This window comes from Vipera berus (assembly GCF_964194415.1).
Source record: "Vipera berus genome assembly, chromosome: Z".
NCBI classification, from domain to species: domain Eukaryota; kingdom Metazoa; phylum Chordata; class Lepidosauria; order Squamata; family Viperidae; genus Vipera; species Vipera berus.
The window spans coordinates 39,925,182-39,942,308 of record NC_138205.1 but is presented as its reverse complement, the minus strand read 5'-3'; the positions used below and the strand labels follow the sequence as shown (position 1 = coordinate 39,942,308).

Here is a 17,127-nt window from a genome sequence, read left to right as displayed (position 1 = left end):
TCATAGCCGAAGAGCCAGCGTTTGTCCGAGGACGTCTCCGTGGTCATGTGGCCGGCATGACTAGACGCCAAAGGCGCACGGAACGCTGTTACCTTCCCACCGGAGTGGTCCCTATTTTTCTACTTGCATTTTTACGTGCTTTCGAACTGCTAGGTGGGCAGAAGCTGGGACAAGTAACAGGCGCTCACTCTGTTACGCGGCACTCGGGATTCGACCCGCCAAACTGCCGACCTTCTGATCGACAAGCTCAGCGTCCTAACCCACTGAGCCACCGCGTCCCTTGTTTTATGAATACTTCTCCCTAATAGATATTTTTTATTCATTGCCAACTTTTCCAGCAGGTGATGCATGTATGCTTGTCAATAATCTACTTTTCCACTGAAGAGCTTTGCCACAAAATTCAGTAAAGCACAAATAGTTAAGCATAACTACACTTAGATTCCAGTAATTCATTGTAATAGGGATACAATATTTCAAATATGTTCAAATTTGTGTACTGATTTGTGAAACACATGCTGGATAAATTCATATTAAAATGGAAACTGACACAAGATTTGAGAAGAATTTTGTGAAGGGATGGAAAGATGGAGAACTCTTGTCTTATTGGTGAGAAATTAAGGAAAAGTATACCCCTCTAATTGTAGTCAAGCCATAATCTTGAAAGCAATAGCAATAACCAACAGGACTATTGGAAAGTATAAGAAAGTGTAGGTGAAGTACTGAGCAGTGGCAGCAATATAGAGGCATTCGCAGGGTTAGAGTTAGAGTAGCAAAATGGGACAAAAGCATTTTGCTGTCACAATATGAGCTCCATTCCTTTTATTACATGCTTTGTGATGCTGCATGTAACTACAAAAGGGTCATGATATTTTGATAAAAACATATATTGTCTCAAATGTATATGTAGCAAAGATTCCTGACTACTAGTAATCTGACTCTGAGTGCCAAAATAACAATAAAAATGGAAAAAAATATTTTTAAATAATGATCAAAATATGGCAAGATTTCAGATGAGGGCACAAACATTTCATAACATTTAATGGTCTTCTGAGATTTTAGTCCCATGAAATTCTCTCTCTCTCTCTTTTACAAAATGTTTAAATTTAATTTTAAAATCCTGTGAATGCTTCTTGGCAGAATAGCAAATGTCACCGACTTAGCAACCCCTGCAATATAGTGAATCTCAAAGGTTTTCAATAATTATATATCATAGCTACACAAAGGAAAATCTTTGAATTTCTAATTATGTAAATTATGGGTAGGAACAGAAGTTATCCTTGTCTGAAAGTATTCCCAAAAGACCATAGATTTGAAAGAATCTCTACTAGAAATATATTCACCAAACAGGAGAGATACTTTTTAGATAGGCAAGATACACCTCAATATAAGAGCCCCTAATGATCACTACGGTGGGAAGGTAACAGCGTTCCGTGTGCCTTTGGCGTCTAGTCATGCCAGCCACATGACCACGGAGACGTCCTCAGACAAACGCTGGCTCTTTAGCTTTGAAATGGAGATGAGCACCGGCCCCTAGAGTTGGATACGACTAGCACGCATGTGCAGGGGAAACTTTACCTTTACCTAATGATCAGTATTGGTTCAGAAATGTGATTAGTAATATTTCATTCAAAACTGATATACTACAGATAAAACAGAATGGCAACTATAACCTTAAAATCTCTATTTTTTTAATTCCCAGGTTGAGGAAGCATCTACATTTTTTTTTTGCTTAGGCTTAATGGAGGCATGGCATATAGCAAATCATGCTAGATGAAATTTCTTAACTTAAATGTCAAGTTCTTATGTTTGTTGCACTAACATATAAATTACATTAAAGGCTCACCTCACCTGTTTACCTTTTCTCATCCTAATACCACACATAGTGCCACAAGCAAAAAAAAATCTGCTTAGGAAATATTTCCAGAGGAATTAAGCAAAGCCAAGGATTTTAGGAGTCTTTCCTCTTGCTCTTCTCCGTCCCCTGACTGATACAGGGTCTTTAACCATTTTGACCTGGGGGAAATTCTTTCAGATACCCAGATGCAATCAAAACTCATCATGAATCATGTCAAAAGGAAATTGTGTTATGATTATGGGTGGTTGAAGTGATGTTGAGACAATATCTTGCCAAACACATATTATGTAAATCCTCTATGATGTGCCAGAGGAAGCTAAAAATCCCTCCAAGAGTATATTGAAAGGTGAATATCTTCATAAGCCAAAATGACTCACTAAAATGGAAATCCTGATTCACAGAACTCTGTCCTGGATGAACTAAATTCCTTACTTTCATTAGTGTATTTGCGATGGGCTGTTTATCCATTAATTCAGATTCCCCTCCCAGAATCACAGTAGAAGAAAGTATCGTACGTTGTTATATCACAGATTCCCTCCACAACACTGCCAAACACAAACATGCTTATATTTGAAAAGGTGGATGTGCAATTGCTTCTTGCAACCTGTCATATCCAGCAGATGTAAGACTAAGTGTAGGCCATAGGCCAAGAAATGGGTCAAGTCTTTGGTGTGAGTATCTAATTTTCTGGAATTGTTTATTATTTCCTCCAGGAAATTCATTGTGGTAACCAAACAGGAAGGGCTTATATTGTCAAGGAAAGACAGGAGTTGCTATCCTATTTAAGTAGTATGATTAAGTTTATAATGAAACAGCTAGGATGTCCAGAGCATATACAGTATTTACTGTCTCATGACAGAAAGAGTGGCAAGACTGGAATAAAGGCAAACCAATTTTTGAAAATTTCTGCATCAGGCTCATGCATAGTTTGCTTTGTAGGTGTGTACAGAAGCCACAAAGCACACCTACATAATTAATGAATGGATTGATTGATTGATAACTACATTATTAATTATTTATGTGCCATCAAGTCATTTTTCACTCTTAGCAATCATACAGATTCTCGTGACTGGCTATTCCTAACCTAGTCTTTCAGTTTTGCCAACAGCTCACCCATTGCCACTGAAATGTATTCTGTCCACCTTGCTACTGATCATCCTCTTCTCTTCCCTTGCACCACAGAAAAACAGTTATCATTTATAACTGTGTGGCTTATTATCTTGCATGAAATTTTATCATGGGCCAGAGATGACTCCATCTAACAATACAAAACCAGAATCATTTAAAGGCAAAACAAAGTCATTTAAAAAGCAAAACCAGAGTCATTTAAAGGCAAAACAAAGCCATAAAGACTAAGCAAAGAATGAGAAGAAAGGGAGATTTACAGCTGGAAATGTTTCCTTTTTTTTGGTTCCAGTCCTTGATGCTGGATTCATTTGTTATGTCCTGAAAATTATTCTAGAGTTGTCCAACTTGAAGCTGAAACAATATTAAGCCTTCTTTTTTGAGATTAGAATCATATCACTCCAATCCAATATTAGACAACCATTTTGAACCAATGGACACATTGAAAATTTTAGATGAGATTGTGGGCATGCTCACAAAATGAGTGCCCAGACAGGTATAGCTATTCACAAATTTCCATTTATCAGACAGTAAAGAATTTTTTCCCACCATCCTCACTACCTTTTTTTTATGCCATAGCCTGGATGTTTTTCAGCACATGGAGCACTTTTTCATACAAAGCATTGAGTTGCTTCAATTTTATGAATGTCTATGGAAGCAATTGGGAACCTAAGGCATCTTTGAAAATTATGCTGATCTAATTATGGTTTGGTAATGTTGCTACAAGAGATATCTACATTGTCTTGGTATGTATGGGCACAATTTTGGCTACCCAGTTTTAATCCCATAAAATACAAAAAGATAAGGGGTTACCACTATGCCGTTGGAATTATCTAGCTCTGGGTGTAGTGTTGCTGAAATTCACGTTTCAAAGCTTTTTAAAATGTCTTCTGTTTTGCCACTCTACTCCTCTCATTACTAAACTGCAACTTTATGAAAAGACCAACTCATCATACACAGTAAAGTGAAGTTAATTAGAAGTCTTTATTCTAATTAATTATAGAGATTATTACCTAGCTGAAAAAAAGTTTTACTAAAAATCTTATTATTATACCTAAGCTTAGAGATATTTGAGGGTATAAGGAATTATATACATTCCCTATCATTTTTTGTGAGAACAAGGGCTTCTTTTTAATTATAAGGTTATCAAACATTTGCAGGAAATGTTCCTGCACGGGACTGCTATAATTAGACTCCATTTGCCTCTCTATTCACAAATATCCATCCTTTTCAAAAATAACCTTCTCGTTACCAGTTTGCTACAATTTGCTTACTTCTGTGTAACAAAAATATTAAGAACAAAGTATACAGCACATTAAAAAATTGCCCCCCATCTGTCCACAATCTCCACAAAGACTGATAAGATTTTTCAGAATCCTGTCACATAAGAATAGCCAGATCTGTCAGTTTGTTTTACTAAGATTCTTGTTTCGTAGGCATAAAGTTAAGGTTGGTGTGCAAAATCATTTATACACATTTTCATGCGCTTCCCCCAAAATACAAATTTGCACATCCTTTTCTTAATGTTGAAAGCATTGCACTTTTTAAAATCTCATTCTCCCAAATATTTAACTCATCTGCTGAAGAAATAAATTTCAATGCTTGAGAAAACATGGATTTTCAAAAAAAGCAAGCTTTGTTCTAGTCAGCATATAAATCCAGGAAGCATGAATTATGTTGGTTGGTATTACAGTATAATCCAACCTCATTTCTTCTTCTTGTCCTAATGCTGAGAGAACTGAACAGTATATGAATGTCCTTGCATCTTAAATACTTCATTTTAAGCCATGTGTTTTTAGCTGTTTCACATTATAAAGAAACAGTATGTTGAGGAGGACAGACGCATAATATATATGCATATAAAAACAGAGACAGGTAAGCCCTAAAGCAAAGAAACAACAGTGATAAATGGCAGATGAACAGCTACTAAAAAAGAAAAAGGATATCTCAAAATCAGTAAATAAGGGGAAGCAATAATGATAACATGGCAATAATGGTAATCCTTGAATGTTGTTACCGGTGATTCATTTTTATCAACAGGGTACCATTCAAATTAGGTTGCTGCTTGTATGATGAAATGTCTTGCTATCCCAACATCCCTAACATAGATAAGCTTGGAGATGAGCTTGGAGATAAGTGAGGATACAAAAGCTAGCAGTAGTTAGCAGCTCTGACAATTTCACACTGGCATTTAGTTTCCAAGGAACAAGGAATTTTTTTTTAATAGAGGAATATTCAGTTTTTAATAAGGCAGCAATTTGCTTCAGCTGTATGTTTGTGGGTATTTAGAACAAAAGGCAAGAATAGTGGAAGGGAATAAATGACTTGAGGCAAAGGCAGGTATATCTACAAAAAAAAAGTTAAAAACATCACAACACCCCCCCTTCCCTGCTTGCTCTTGCTCTCTCTCTCTCTCTCTCTCTCTCTCTCTCTCTCTCTCTCTCTCTCTCTCTCTCTCTCTCTCTCTCTCTCTCTCTCCCTGTATTGCAGCATCTTTGGGCAAAAGTTAAGAATGGACCTCGTCCATATTAAAACTGCTCAGAACTGCAATTTTATTTTATGTCAACTATAGTGATAGACTAAGATTTCCCTCTTCATCATAGAACCAGTAATTAGTTTATGGGTGCAGAGCATCAACACCTACTCCTCTGCCCTCCAACCATCATCTGCACTTCCTGTTTACTCTGGCACCTGGCACCTGATGCATCTAATAATTATGTCTGCCTTGTGGTGAGACCTGTAAAACGATGTTGAATTTTCCAGTGATAATTTAAAGAATCAATCTTTCTGTGTTTTCTCAGTGCAGCTTGCTAATATAAATGAATTGAGCAAGATCATTTCCAGTGCAATATATTTCATCCATTGGATTGCTTTTTAATTTTCCTGGAATGTTTCACTAGTATTTATCATATAAGTTGTTTGCTCAAGACTCTAGTCAGGCATTAAGTGTATCTGAATATGGCTAATATGGATGTGGCTGCATGGGTGTATTCTATCACAGTGGTCACAAACACCTTACACTGAGGGACAAGATCTGCAGCAGGCTTCCATTTATAATTACCAATAAGCAAAAGATGGGAAAGCGAGGCACATGTGTCACATCTCCTTAGGCATAGAAGCCCCACAGCCTCACCTGCCTTTGCCTCTAATCCACAAATCAGCATAGTTAGCTGACCAGTAGAAAACAAACCATTACTTATGGTTTATGTTGTTTAGAATCATTGGTTCCTTACAGTGGCAAGCAAGCAATCTTCAAAGGGGACAGGATAAAAAAAAATGGTGGATGAGCATATACTGAGATGTCATTACTCCTGACCCTGTTAACCTTTAAAAAGGCTTTGAAGCCCCAAATGTCCCCTCTGTTGGGAAATAGATTGACTCATCCTTGAGTATATGTGTTTATGACCCTAGTGCAGAAGAAGAAAAAAAATACTTTATTTATTTAGTCAATTAACTGTATCAAAGATATAAAACTGGTACAAAAATGCAAATAGATACAAAGGAAACAAAGCTTCGTGCCCTTATTCAGTGATTTATTAATTTACCTTTTTCTCGTTGTTGGATATTTTGACTTGGTTTATGGTTGTATGTTGCCTGAAGTTTCATATTTATGAACTGGCTTTAAATTAAAACATCTGCATATATATATATATATGCATATGCATTTGTGTGTGTGTATCTCACCTTACTTATGTTGTTCTATGATCATAAGATTTGACTGACTGCATACATGGATGTCTACATTTACCCCGTGTGACCTATTGATATCAGTCTTGGGGCCAAAGCTTTTGCCTAGGCAGCCCAGACCTAAACACAAGCAAAACTCTCTACACAATGGAACCCCACTTTATCAGTGTTCCTGATTATATACTTTGCGTGATATTGATTCTATCCCTCCGTTAATGAAATTTAGGACTGCACTGGCTTTTTTTGGCAGCTGCAGCACAATGCTGGCTCCTATTTAGTTGATTAAAGGAGTAACACTGAAAACAAATCCACCTGTGGTTTCCTCCATTCAGTGTATATGGATGGATAAGAGCACAGTCAATCTGCATGGCTTCATTCCTTTTATAAGTGTACAGAATCCTTCTAGTATAACATCTATCAGACAGTGGCTGTTCCATTATCCGGTTTTAACAATTATTATTATTATTTATTTATTAAATTTGTATACTGCCCTTCTCCCGAGGGACTCAGGGCGGTGAACAGGGCACATATAAATAGAGAATACAAAAATTAAAAGAAGAATTAAATAATCGCCCAGATAAAACAGTAACAATATAAAAACCCAATTAAAAAACCCTAACTTCCCCCATCAGGCCAGGCCAGCTTGTTCAAATAAATGGGTCTTCAGACCGCGTCGGAAGGAGCGAAGGTCCAGTGCCATCCGGAGCTCGACCGGCAGCTGGTTCCATAAAGCCGGAGCGCCCACAGAGAAGGCCCTCCCCCTGGGGGCCACCAGTCGACATTCTCTGACCGGAGGCACCCTGAGGAGGCCCTCACTGTGGGAACGCACAGGGCGGAGGGAAGTTGACGCCGGCAGCAGGTGGTCCCCGAGGTACTCCGGACCCATGCCATGTATTTAGAATTCATTCATGCCATGTATTTAGAATTCATTCATAAATCTAATATCAGTGTTAAGGACATCTATATTCTAAACCATGATATGAATGGGTCACCTCATGATTATGTTTTAAAAATATATTGTTTTACATTATACTAATAATGTAAATACAAAATGGCAATATTATCTTCTATTTAAAATTCAGTAAATATTTTGAGTGCATTAGGAATGCAAGTGTTTTTTCTTTTTTTGCTCCCATTGTTATTTTTAGAGAAGGTATATCAAACTAAATACTGCAATTAAATATTTTAAAAAAAGTTAAATATGAATGTGCTATTCAGATTGCTACCCCAGAGCCTAACATCCACATGTAGAATACTATATGGAAAGATAAACATCTCCCTGTTCCCAGGAAAAATAGTAATTAGAAGAATAGATTTCAGTCTGTACTCATGCTTTTAAAAATTACATTAAGGCTTCTTCAGCTTTTGCTCTTCTCTGAATCCACATGTTTTGTGCAATGTTTTATTTCATTAACATCCTTTGAACAAAAATAACCCTTGGCTGCAATATTTAAGTGGTTTCTAATGCAGCCGCTTGGCTGAATCAATCCTCTGGAGAAGAAAATAGAACAGTGGGAATTTCTGTTGACTTACCCGCTCATGCATGTCTGAGATGTTTTGTTCGTAATCCTTGAAGTCCCGCTGGGTACCATGAGACCTTCTCTGGTGCCATTCCAGGATGCAGCCCTCCAGCTGTGTGTTGGCTTCCTCCAAAGATCGTACTTTTTCTAAGTAGGAAGCCAAGCGGTCATTCAGCTCCTGCATGGTCTGCTTTTCATTCCCTCCCATGAAGAGGTTTCCCTGACTCCCACTGAAGGCTCCCCAGCTTGTCCCAGCATCAGAAGCCAGCCAGAGGGGGCTTCCAAAGGACACAGGCATGGGAAGGCTGCTGTTTGCTCCGTGGAAACTGGAAGCTCCGTAGCAATCGCCTATAGGCTGGAGGATGCATCCTGAGGCTCCTCCAAGACAGCCAGAGGAAAAGTGGTAGAAGCCATGGTTAGAATTCATCCTGATGTCAATGAGGACTTGGTTGTATTACCAAACACTTCTGTCTCTTTCCCTCTCTCCTTTTTGACTCACCAGCACTGCCTGAGAAATGTCTCAACCTTCCTGAAGCACTTTTAAAGCCTTTCCCTGTGGGAGTTTCCTTGTTAAGTGGCTATGCCAACAAGGATTGTGTCATCACCAGTTATGTTGTTTCCTCTTGGTCAATTCTGAAAAGCCTGATTAGCCGGCAAATACAATTGTTGTCATTCTTTGAAAAAGGGACCTAATAAAAGCTTTCTTTTCTTTCTCTCTCTCTCTCTCTTGCCTCTTTCTTCTTCTTCTACTTCTTTCTTTGCATTTTATCAGCGAGGTGTGGCCAGTGAAGGGAGGGGTACGGAGTAGAACCAAAACAATCCAGCCTCTGCTTCAGGTTTCTTTAAATCACAAGAACTCTGTTTTAAGTTAAGTTGTTTGAAAAGTGAAAATTACACATGAGCCTGATATAAGCATTAGGTTTCCCGGTGTCATGCTTTAAGGGACAAAGTTTCTAAACAACTGCATTTTACAACAGTTCTCACAACCCCTCAAAGCAGTCTGTGTATTAATCAAATTATTATGTAAACTCATACAAGAATAGGCAACTATATAATAACTCTTTCATTGACACATGCACATTCTCTACAGAGGTCTACAAAATTATTCTCTTGATTTATTTGTCTGCACACCATAGGACCAATTCCAAGTCAGATAAATCAGTGAATGAAATACACATTGATACAGTCTTTCCCTCTGCTGGCATTTCCTCCCAGTATTTCCTGACAGCAAAAGGAGACATTTTAATTTCTCCTAGAGTAATGTTATGTTCAGGTTTACACAACACATTACCAAGATACCATTGTTGTATCCACATTACATATTTTGTCTAAACCAGTCAACAGTATTATGGCTTGACGTGATGGCTCATTCAACATACTGAAATAATAGCTAGCATCCCGCATCAGGATATATATTATAATTTTACTCTGTCGCTCATGTTGAATGAATCAATGAAAAGTTAAGTTATACTTTATTCTATTTTCACCCATTGCTTTTCTTTTTTAGACTTCAGTCTTAAGTGCAAGGATTGCCACATCAGAAATATTTTAAGTTACTTTGAAAGCCATCTGGAGATAAGAATAGTTTTAAAAATATTTTTTTAAATGAAATAACTACAGCTGGCAGCTTTCTCTCGGTATGTAGGGCAGAGACTAACAAATTAACTAACCAACCAGGAATGGCAATGATCAATGGCTATGTAAAATGTGCTGCATATGAAATTATTAACAGGACAGACAGACAGAAAGACCAGAATCTAACATAATCTACAAATTTCTTTCCTCTCAAGCATAGCTTTTCATGACTTGGCACCCTCCAAATATACTGGACTGCAACTCCCATTGTCCTCAATCTGCATAACCATCTGGAGAGGCCCAGGTTAAGGGGAAAGTGCTTAGTATAATCAAAACTCAGAAACTAGGAATGGATAAGTACACAGCCAAAGAATCTATGTACAGAGAGTCCTCAACTTACAATAGTTTATTTAGTGAGCATTCAATGTTATAGTGGCACTGGAAAAAGTGACTTAGCACCATTTTTCACTGCTGCAGCCTCTTTGTAGTCACCTGATAAAAATTCAGACACGTGGCAACTGACTCACATTTATGATGGTCACAGTGTCCTGGGCTCATGTGATCCCCTTTTCCAACCTTCTGACACACGAAGTCAACGGGGAAGCCAGATTCACTGAACCACTGCACCACTAACTTAACAACTGCAGCGGTTCACTTAACAGCTGTGGTAAGAAAGGTCATAGCATGGAGTAAAATTCACTTCAACAAATGTCTTGCTTAGCAGCATATGCATTTGGGGCTCAATTGTGAATGGTCACTAAGTAATCTGTTGCAAGTTGAGGACCACCTGTGCTCAATTTCAATCTCGGGGTCAAATTGGCTGGCAATGCTGAAGCTACTGCAGCTCTTAGCAGTTGATTTTGATTAGGAGGGACACTGCAAAGTAGGAATGCTCCCTACGATTGATAAAGATTACCCACAAAACCATTATAGAACCTGTGTGGAGGGTTTTACTTCCCTGCTCTGGATATTTCTTCACCACTATTTACAGAAAATTTGTACAATTTCTGTACACCTAGGTATGGATTCCAAGTTGATGACCTTTACATATGTCGGACCACAACTCCCATTATCATTTTTTTTCTTTTAACATATCGGTGGTAAATTCTCCCAATTTAGCTTGTTAGCTTGGAAAGAACACTAAAATAAACATTGCTGTCCCCTTCTCAAAATATTTTCTGAGGAAGTTTATAAATACTACGCTGATTTTAAATTGATCTTAATGTAGTTTGCTCACAGTACAAGCAAGCAAGAATATGTAGGGGGAGAAATAACAGCAAATACACTGACATTGGGTCAGTAGGTAAAAACACAGGTCAGCTATTGCACCTGCAGATACCTTTCTGGAATGGCAAAACATTGAAGCTTTAATTCCAGGAATCTGCTCTATGATGTTTTCTTCCTGTGCTTTCAAGTATAAGATCCCTGTAATTTTACTTTCCAGTGTTTTTCTTTTTGGAACTGTGATAGAGCCACTAACAACAATTTGAACCAAAATCCACTGTGGTTTTTAATTATAAAACAGAGAGAATGGCAGGCTGTGTAACACCTTGTCTAAACAAATTCTAACTTGTCTTGTCCCATGCTTACAACTGCTCTGTTCTATTGGGAAAGATTGCCAAAATTGTTGATTCTCATGCCATTTTTAGATAGGCCAGACCCATCAAGTTTACAAATTATGGCCTTGACAAATCTGTTTAGTGTAGTAGTAGTAGGATCTAATTGCCAATTAGTGCCTTTCTACAAAGGAAATGTAGCCCAAATCCTCTTTTGGCTTGAGCACAATTGGGCAATTCGCCTTTCACACCTGTCTGCCAGATTAAATGTAGTTAGTTGTTGACAGAGTGATTGGGGGACAAGATGAAAAGTGTCTTATAGAATTCACTACTCAGAGTTTGACTCTCTTAGGAAGTTGCTAGGTGTTGTTGTCAGGTATATTAGGATTAGGGTTCTTTGAGCACAACGTGTTTTCTTGATACTGGGAGACCTGTGTGCCCATAAAGAAAATTATTGTGTTGGTGGCTTACTGAGTTTATCTGATGTTTGTTGCCAAGATTGTTTCTTCCACAGTCAACCCTTGCTTGGACAGCAAAAAGAAGAAAACCCCAGATGGAATTCTGAGTCAACAACAGACTGGGATGCCTGGAAAAATGAGTTCAGAGTTCTCTGGTTACCTTAATATTATTTTATTTGTGGTCTAATCCAGGGCCCTTTGCATGGTAACTCCTCTTGAAATAATCTTTGGAATCCTTTCTTTCTGTCAAACTGAAGTATACTCACTTTCAGTTAAATGAGCCTGGGAACACTGATCTGTTTGCTCTTTATATTTCTCATGGGTTATCTGCATTTTTTTTTGTGTTCATTATTCTTTTCTGAGTAGGTAGCTGTCTTCATGTTTTCTATGCTATTAATCTGAAGAAATCACTTAAATGCCTCTTGTGTACTTTGTCAATAAAAAGCTCTTCTAATTGGAAGAGGCTGTTATAGGAGTACTAACTGGCCCTGAGGTTGGAGTATTCTACATTGCTGGTGTTTTTATCTCTCCTGCTCCTCAGACGTAGTCACAGAATGAGCCACTATTGTCCAAATGTGGCTATGACAAGACAGGCCTCCCTTCCCTGTCCAGAAATGCCACCCATGTCACCTCGTTGCCTGCCTGTGTATTTGTCTCAATCCATGGTTGCTTTGGGAGTGGTTTTTAAAAGGCTTGATTAGTCTCTGTGTAGGTGAATGGAAAACTGTATTTAGAAACCTCTGGTAAACAGTGGTATGGTGCTATGGAGACTTAGTGTTGTTGGAAAAGAAGAGAGCCGAGAAGTCAGAAGGCAAACTGTTCATGGGAGTTCCTTGCCCTTGAGCCATGGAGTGCTGAAACTTCTCCAATCACAAAACAGAATTTTGTCATTGAGATTTCAGTGATCTAACTGGGGAAAAAAATATCAATTCAGCTGCCCAAGGATGACACCAACCAAAGAACAAAGAAGGGTGGCACTGCTACAGAAGCAGTGCCAAAGCCTCGGGTGGAAATGCCCTAATGCACACTTTGGGGCATTGTCTAACGAACCCTTGATGGATGTGTATTAGGAGATTGTCAGGCTTGAGCCATGCTCCTCAAGCATATCAGGCAATCTCCTTTTTGTTCTCGGGGACCTTTTAAGGGAAAGTGCCACACTTTTGTTTTTTTTATATTTTGATTGAAATGGTTAAGTAAACTGTTCTCCACATCTTTTGTAAGGAAGGGCAGCATATAAATTCCCTGACTTAATGAGATAACCTCCTTAGGATGGTTTGCAAGCTTTCAAAGAGCCTCTCTCCTTACTATTGAGGCAAGGATGGGAGAAGGAATTTATGGAAGGGAAGTTTGTGGAAGTGCTTGTAATATATGGAAGGGAATGCTTAAATCCAGGTTCAGGATCACTGATACTATGCCTGTCTTTATTTGCAAGGTAAGTCGGAGGGATCCCACCTAAAAGTTGAATTTAGAGTCAGCTTCCATGAATGAATGAAAACTCCTTCCTCAATAAACAGTTGTCAAGGAAGTACTACAAACGAATTGGTCAGAGCTTGGTTAATACAATCTATGCTGCGTCAGATTCCAAACCATGAAACCTTAGTCATCTGTATAAAGCATGTTTTTGAATAGGCAGCTAAACTTAGTAAGCATGACCGTATAAGGTAGCGGTACTAAGATGGTAGTATGCCAAGAATCATCCCTGTAACTGTTTATTGCTGCCACGCTTGTGTTTGCATGAGCACCAAGCATTGTATTGCCAAAATAGTGTGAATTGAGAATTGGGATATCTGTGGCTATTGTTTGATTATTCTGTGTAAAATAGTTCAGATTGTGATTTTGGATTGCAAGATTCCCAATCTGATACCTACTAGATGCACTGGCTGTAAGCTCCCATAGGTAAAGGTAAAGGTTCCCCCGCACATGCGTGCTAGTCGTTTCCAACTCTAGGGGGCGGTGCTCATCTCCGTTTCAAAGCCGAAGAGCCAGTGCTTGTCCGAGGACATCTCTGTGGTCATGTGGCCGGTATGACTAGACGCCAAAGGCGCATGGAACACTGTTACCTTCCCACCGTAGTAGTCCCTATTTTTCTACTTGCATTTTTATGTGCTTTCAAACTGCTAGGTGGGCAGAAGCTGGGACGAGTAATAGGAGCTCACTCTGCTACGCGGCACTCGGGATTCGACCCGCCAAACTGCCGACCTTCTGATCGACAAGCTCAGTGTCCTAACCCACTGAGCCACCGCATTGCTATAGTTGGAAGCTCCCATAGTTCCCAGTAAAAAAGTAATATTAATAATGAGTTCCTCCTTCTTCACTGTAATAGATCTGCATAACATTTATTTAAGAAAAGGGAAATCTTTCTAATTTTTTTTTGCAAATACCTGACAGAACTGGTATCAATCCTCCTGTTGTCTCCTAGCACTGAATGGAGTTTGCTCTTTTTTAATATATTGACTATAAACTAGCCACAAATTTATACAACAACCGAGCTCAGAGAGCACTGTGGACCCTACACTTAATGACCATGTCCAAACTGCATTTCTAAAAATTGGCATATAGAGAGAAAGCTGCTCTAGAGGAAACAATTTGCCCCTGTGTGTTTTTACTAAATATCCTTGTAGAACATGTGGGATCCCCATTTGATATATAAAAAAAGACAAGTTGTGTGCAGAGGAGCAGGTAGCCTATCACAATAAGTACCAGACAACCCTTTCTTGCCTCTGTGGTTCTGAATTAGTGGCTGGATCCAATGAGATTCTGCTATGAGGGCCCAGCATCCAGTATTTATCTTGGCATTGATAATGTGATGATACCCATACGATGTTTTAAGAGCAGGTGGTAGATTGTCTCCATTGTTCTAGTGACAATGTCTAGTATTAAAACACGCATTTAGCAGAGAACAAATCAGTGAGATTAGAACCTGCCACCCACTCAAACCTCTGAGATCCCTTCCCGTTTGCCTTTTGTTTCTTCTTTTGAGCACTGCAGCTACCCATCATTTTTGTTTTGCAACAGGGCCTATGAGATTATAAGGGCCCTAGATATTTCTGGAAGTAATATCATGCTAGAAGCTGGCGCTTTGCTTTGCCAAGCTCTGCCAGTTTTTTTTTTTACTATTTCCCCTTAATCAAAATAATCTTTTACAAGATTTAAAAACCCTGATTGTGCAAAGAGAGATATCATATTACTTCTAGTTATTACTGTATCCTAAAAGAAAAAAAAAGTAGCACTTTTTCTTATACAAATAAAATGCAGGAAGTGGCAGCTCAATTAGTTACAGGGCAGAGGACTTAATAAAAGATAATTTTGATGAATATGTAACGAGTATGTAATGCTTATCTATTGTTGGCTGTGTTTTATTTATTTTTGTTTATTTGTCACATTTATATAGCTGCCCATCTCACATAGTGACTCCCTTTAGTGTAATGGTTAGGGTGCTGGAAAGTGGGAGGCCCTATGTTCTACTTCTCCCTTGGGCACCAAGTCCAACCGGATGACTTTGGAATAGTCACTCTTCCTCAGCCCAACCCATCTTGGAGGGTGGTTGTTGTGGGGAAAATAGGAGGCGTAAAGGTGTAATCAAATTTATCCTGAAATAAAAGGCAGGATAAAAATCAGGTAAGTAATAAATAAGCATGGCTCCTTAAACCTGAGGTTGTTTACTATGCTGTTTCCCAAGCCTAAAGCATTTTCTGTCAACTCAGAATAAAAAAACAGACAAGACTCAGGCAGGGAATCCAAGCATAAACACTCACACTTGGTTGGACTAGTTTTTCCAGGCATGTTCAAGAGGCAGCCTGAAAAATGGGAGCTGTGTTTTTTCTGGCAGAGGCAGAAAATGTGGGTTCAGTATTCACTGTGTATTCCATTTCTTTCCTGATTTCTGGTACAAATACTCAAAATGGAGTAGAAACATACATGCTAATTAAGACTTGCTACATTTATATGAAAGTAAGGCAATGTTTGAAAAGAATTTGGTTATTTTCTGGGAATTTAAGATGATTCTCTCATTTTAAAAGTAAACTACGGTTAACTAGAAGGGGAAAACTCTTAATTTTTTTCTGGGAAATACAGTACAAACAAATCAGTAACAACTATGTCAGTTCTATGAATAAATAAATAAACAGCATCTGTCAGCTAAAGATAACTTAAGCAAAGAATCTGTCTTAAAAGACAAATGTCTTTAAATTTTCTGAATAAAAATGAGCTTGCCTACGGATAAAGGGACGTGGTGGCTCAGTGGATTAGGACGCTGAGCTTGTTGATCAGAAGGTCGGCAGTTTGGTGGGTCGAATCCCGAGTGTCGTGTAGCAGAGTGAGCACCTGTTACTCGTCCCAGCTTCTGCCAACCTAGCAGTTCGAAAGGACCTAAAAATGCAAGTAGAAAAATAGGGACCACTACGGTGGGAAGGTAACAGCGTTCCGTGCGCCTTTGGCGTCTAGTCATGCCGGCCACCTGACCACAGAGACATCCTCGGACAAGTGCTGGCTCTTCGGCTTTGAAACAGAGATGAACACCGGCCCCTAGAGTTGGAAACGATTAGCACGCATGTGCGGGGGAACCTTTACCTTTACCAAAGATTTAGCTATTGACTGAGTCCAGCTTTAAAACTCAAATGTAGACATTTAAAAGGAAATATTATTTTCTTATTTTCACCCATCAACTCCCTCCCCCTTTCCCTCTGCTTCTAAACAGGTTGTTTGCCCCTTTTCCACAGCTGAAGTTGAAGTTTTATGCATTTTTTTTTTAAAAAAACTCCTCTCAGTCTTATTAGCATTGTTCTTGCGAATATTTTTTAAAAGAATGTGCTTAATTGTTTCATGGTGTTAAGGAGTGGATTTCTTGGTGATGTCATAAAGAACAACCATCAAATCTATGCCCAGCTGGCTGTTGCTACTCCAAAATAAAAAATCCAAAACAAAAACTCCTGACTTTTCCAGATCTGAAACCTGAAGAGAGATCCCTTACAAATCCCCCCTCCCACTTTCTTATTCACCACTTTGTTTAGCATGGAGCTTTCTGCTTTTAGAAACACAGCTTTAGGTCTTTGAAACTAGCTAAATTATAAGCATAGTAATCCCCAACTGCAAGGAAATTGCTCAGTGTTATGGATGAAAAAGCAGGCAGGCCCAGACTATAAGCATTGCTTTGATGTCTCAAAGCTGCAGAAATGTAACTATGATTTGTAGTCTTCCAGGCTTGTTTTTTATTCTTGCTTATTATAATTATTAGTAGCTTGATAAGAAGAGCAGCCTCTTGTCCATCCCTCAAAAGTGCTTCATTATAAAAGAAGAGACAAAGTTGCATAGATTCAGGTTTGCCAACAATGACTTTGGCTTATTTGAAAATA

The 17,127-nt window shown here is 38.7% G+C and overlaps 1 protein-coding gene across 1 annotated transcript in view; it reads right to left on the bottom strand.

Moving 5' to 3' along the window:
• The window catches only part of LOC308677539 (keratin, type I cytoskeletal 23-like), a gene marked incomplete at its 5' end in the record, with an annotated part of 30,180 nt that extends 21,566 nt beyond the window's left edge, over positions 1–8,614 (bottom strand). Inside the window, one exon of the mRNA XM_081344020.1 lies at positions 8,201–8,614. Within this exon, the coding sequence (XP_081200146.1) occupies positions 8,201–8,614 (414 nt within the window). The remainder of the gene's footprint in view (positions 1–8,200) is intronic.
• Between the last annotated feature and the right edge of the window lie 8,513 nt (positions 8,615–17,127).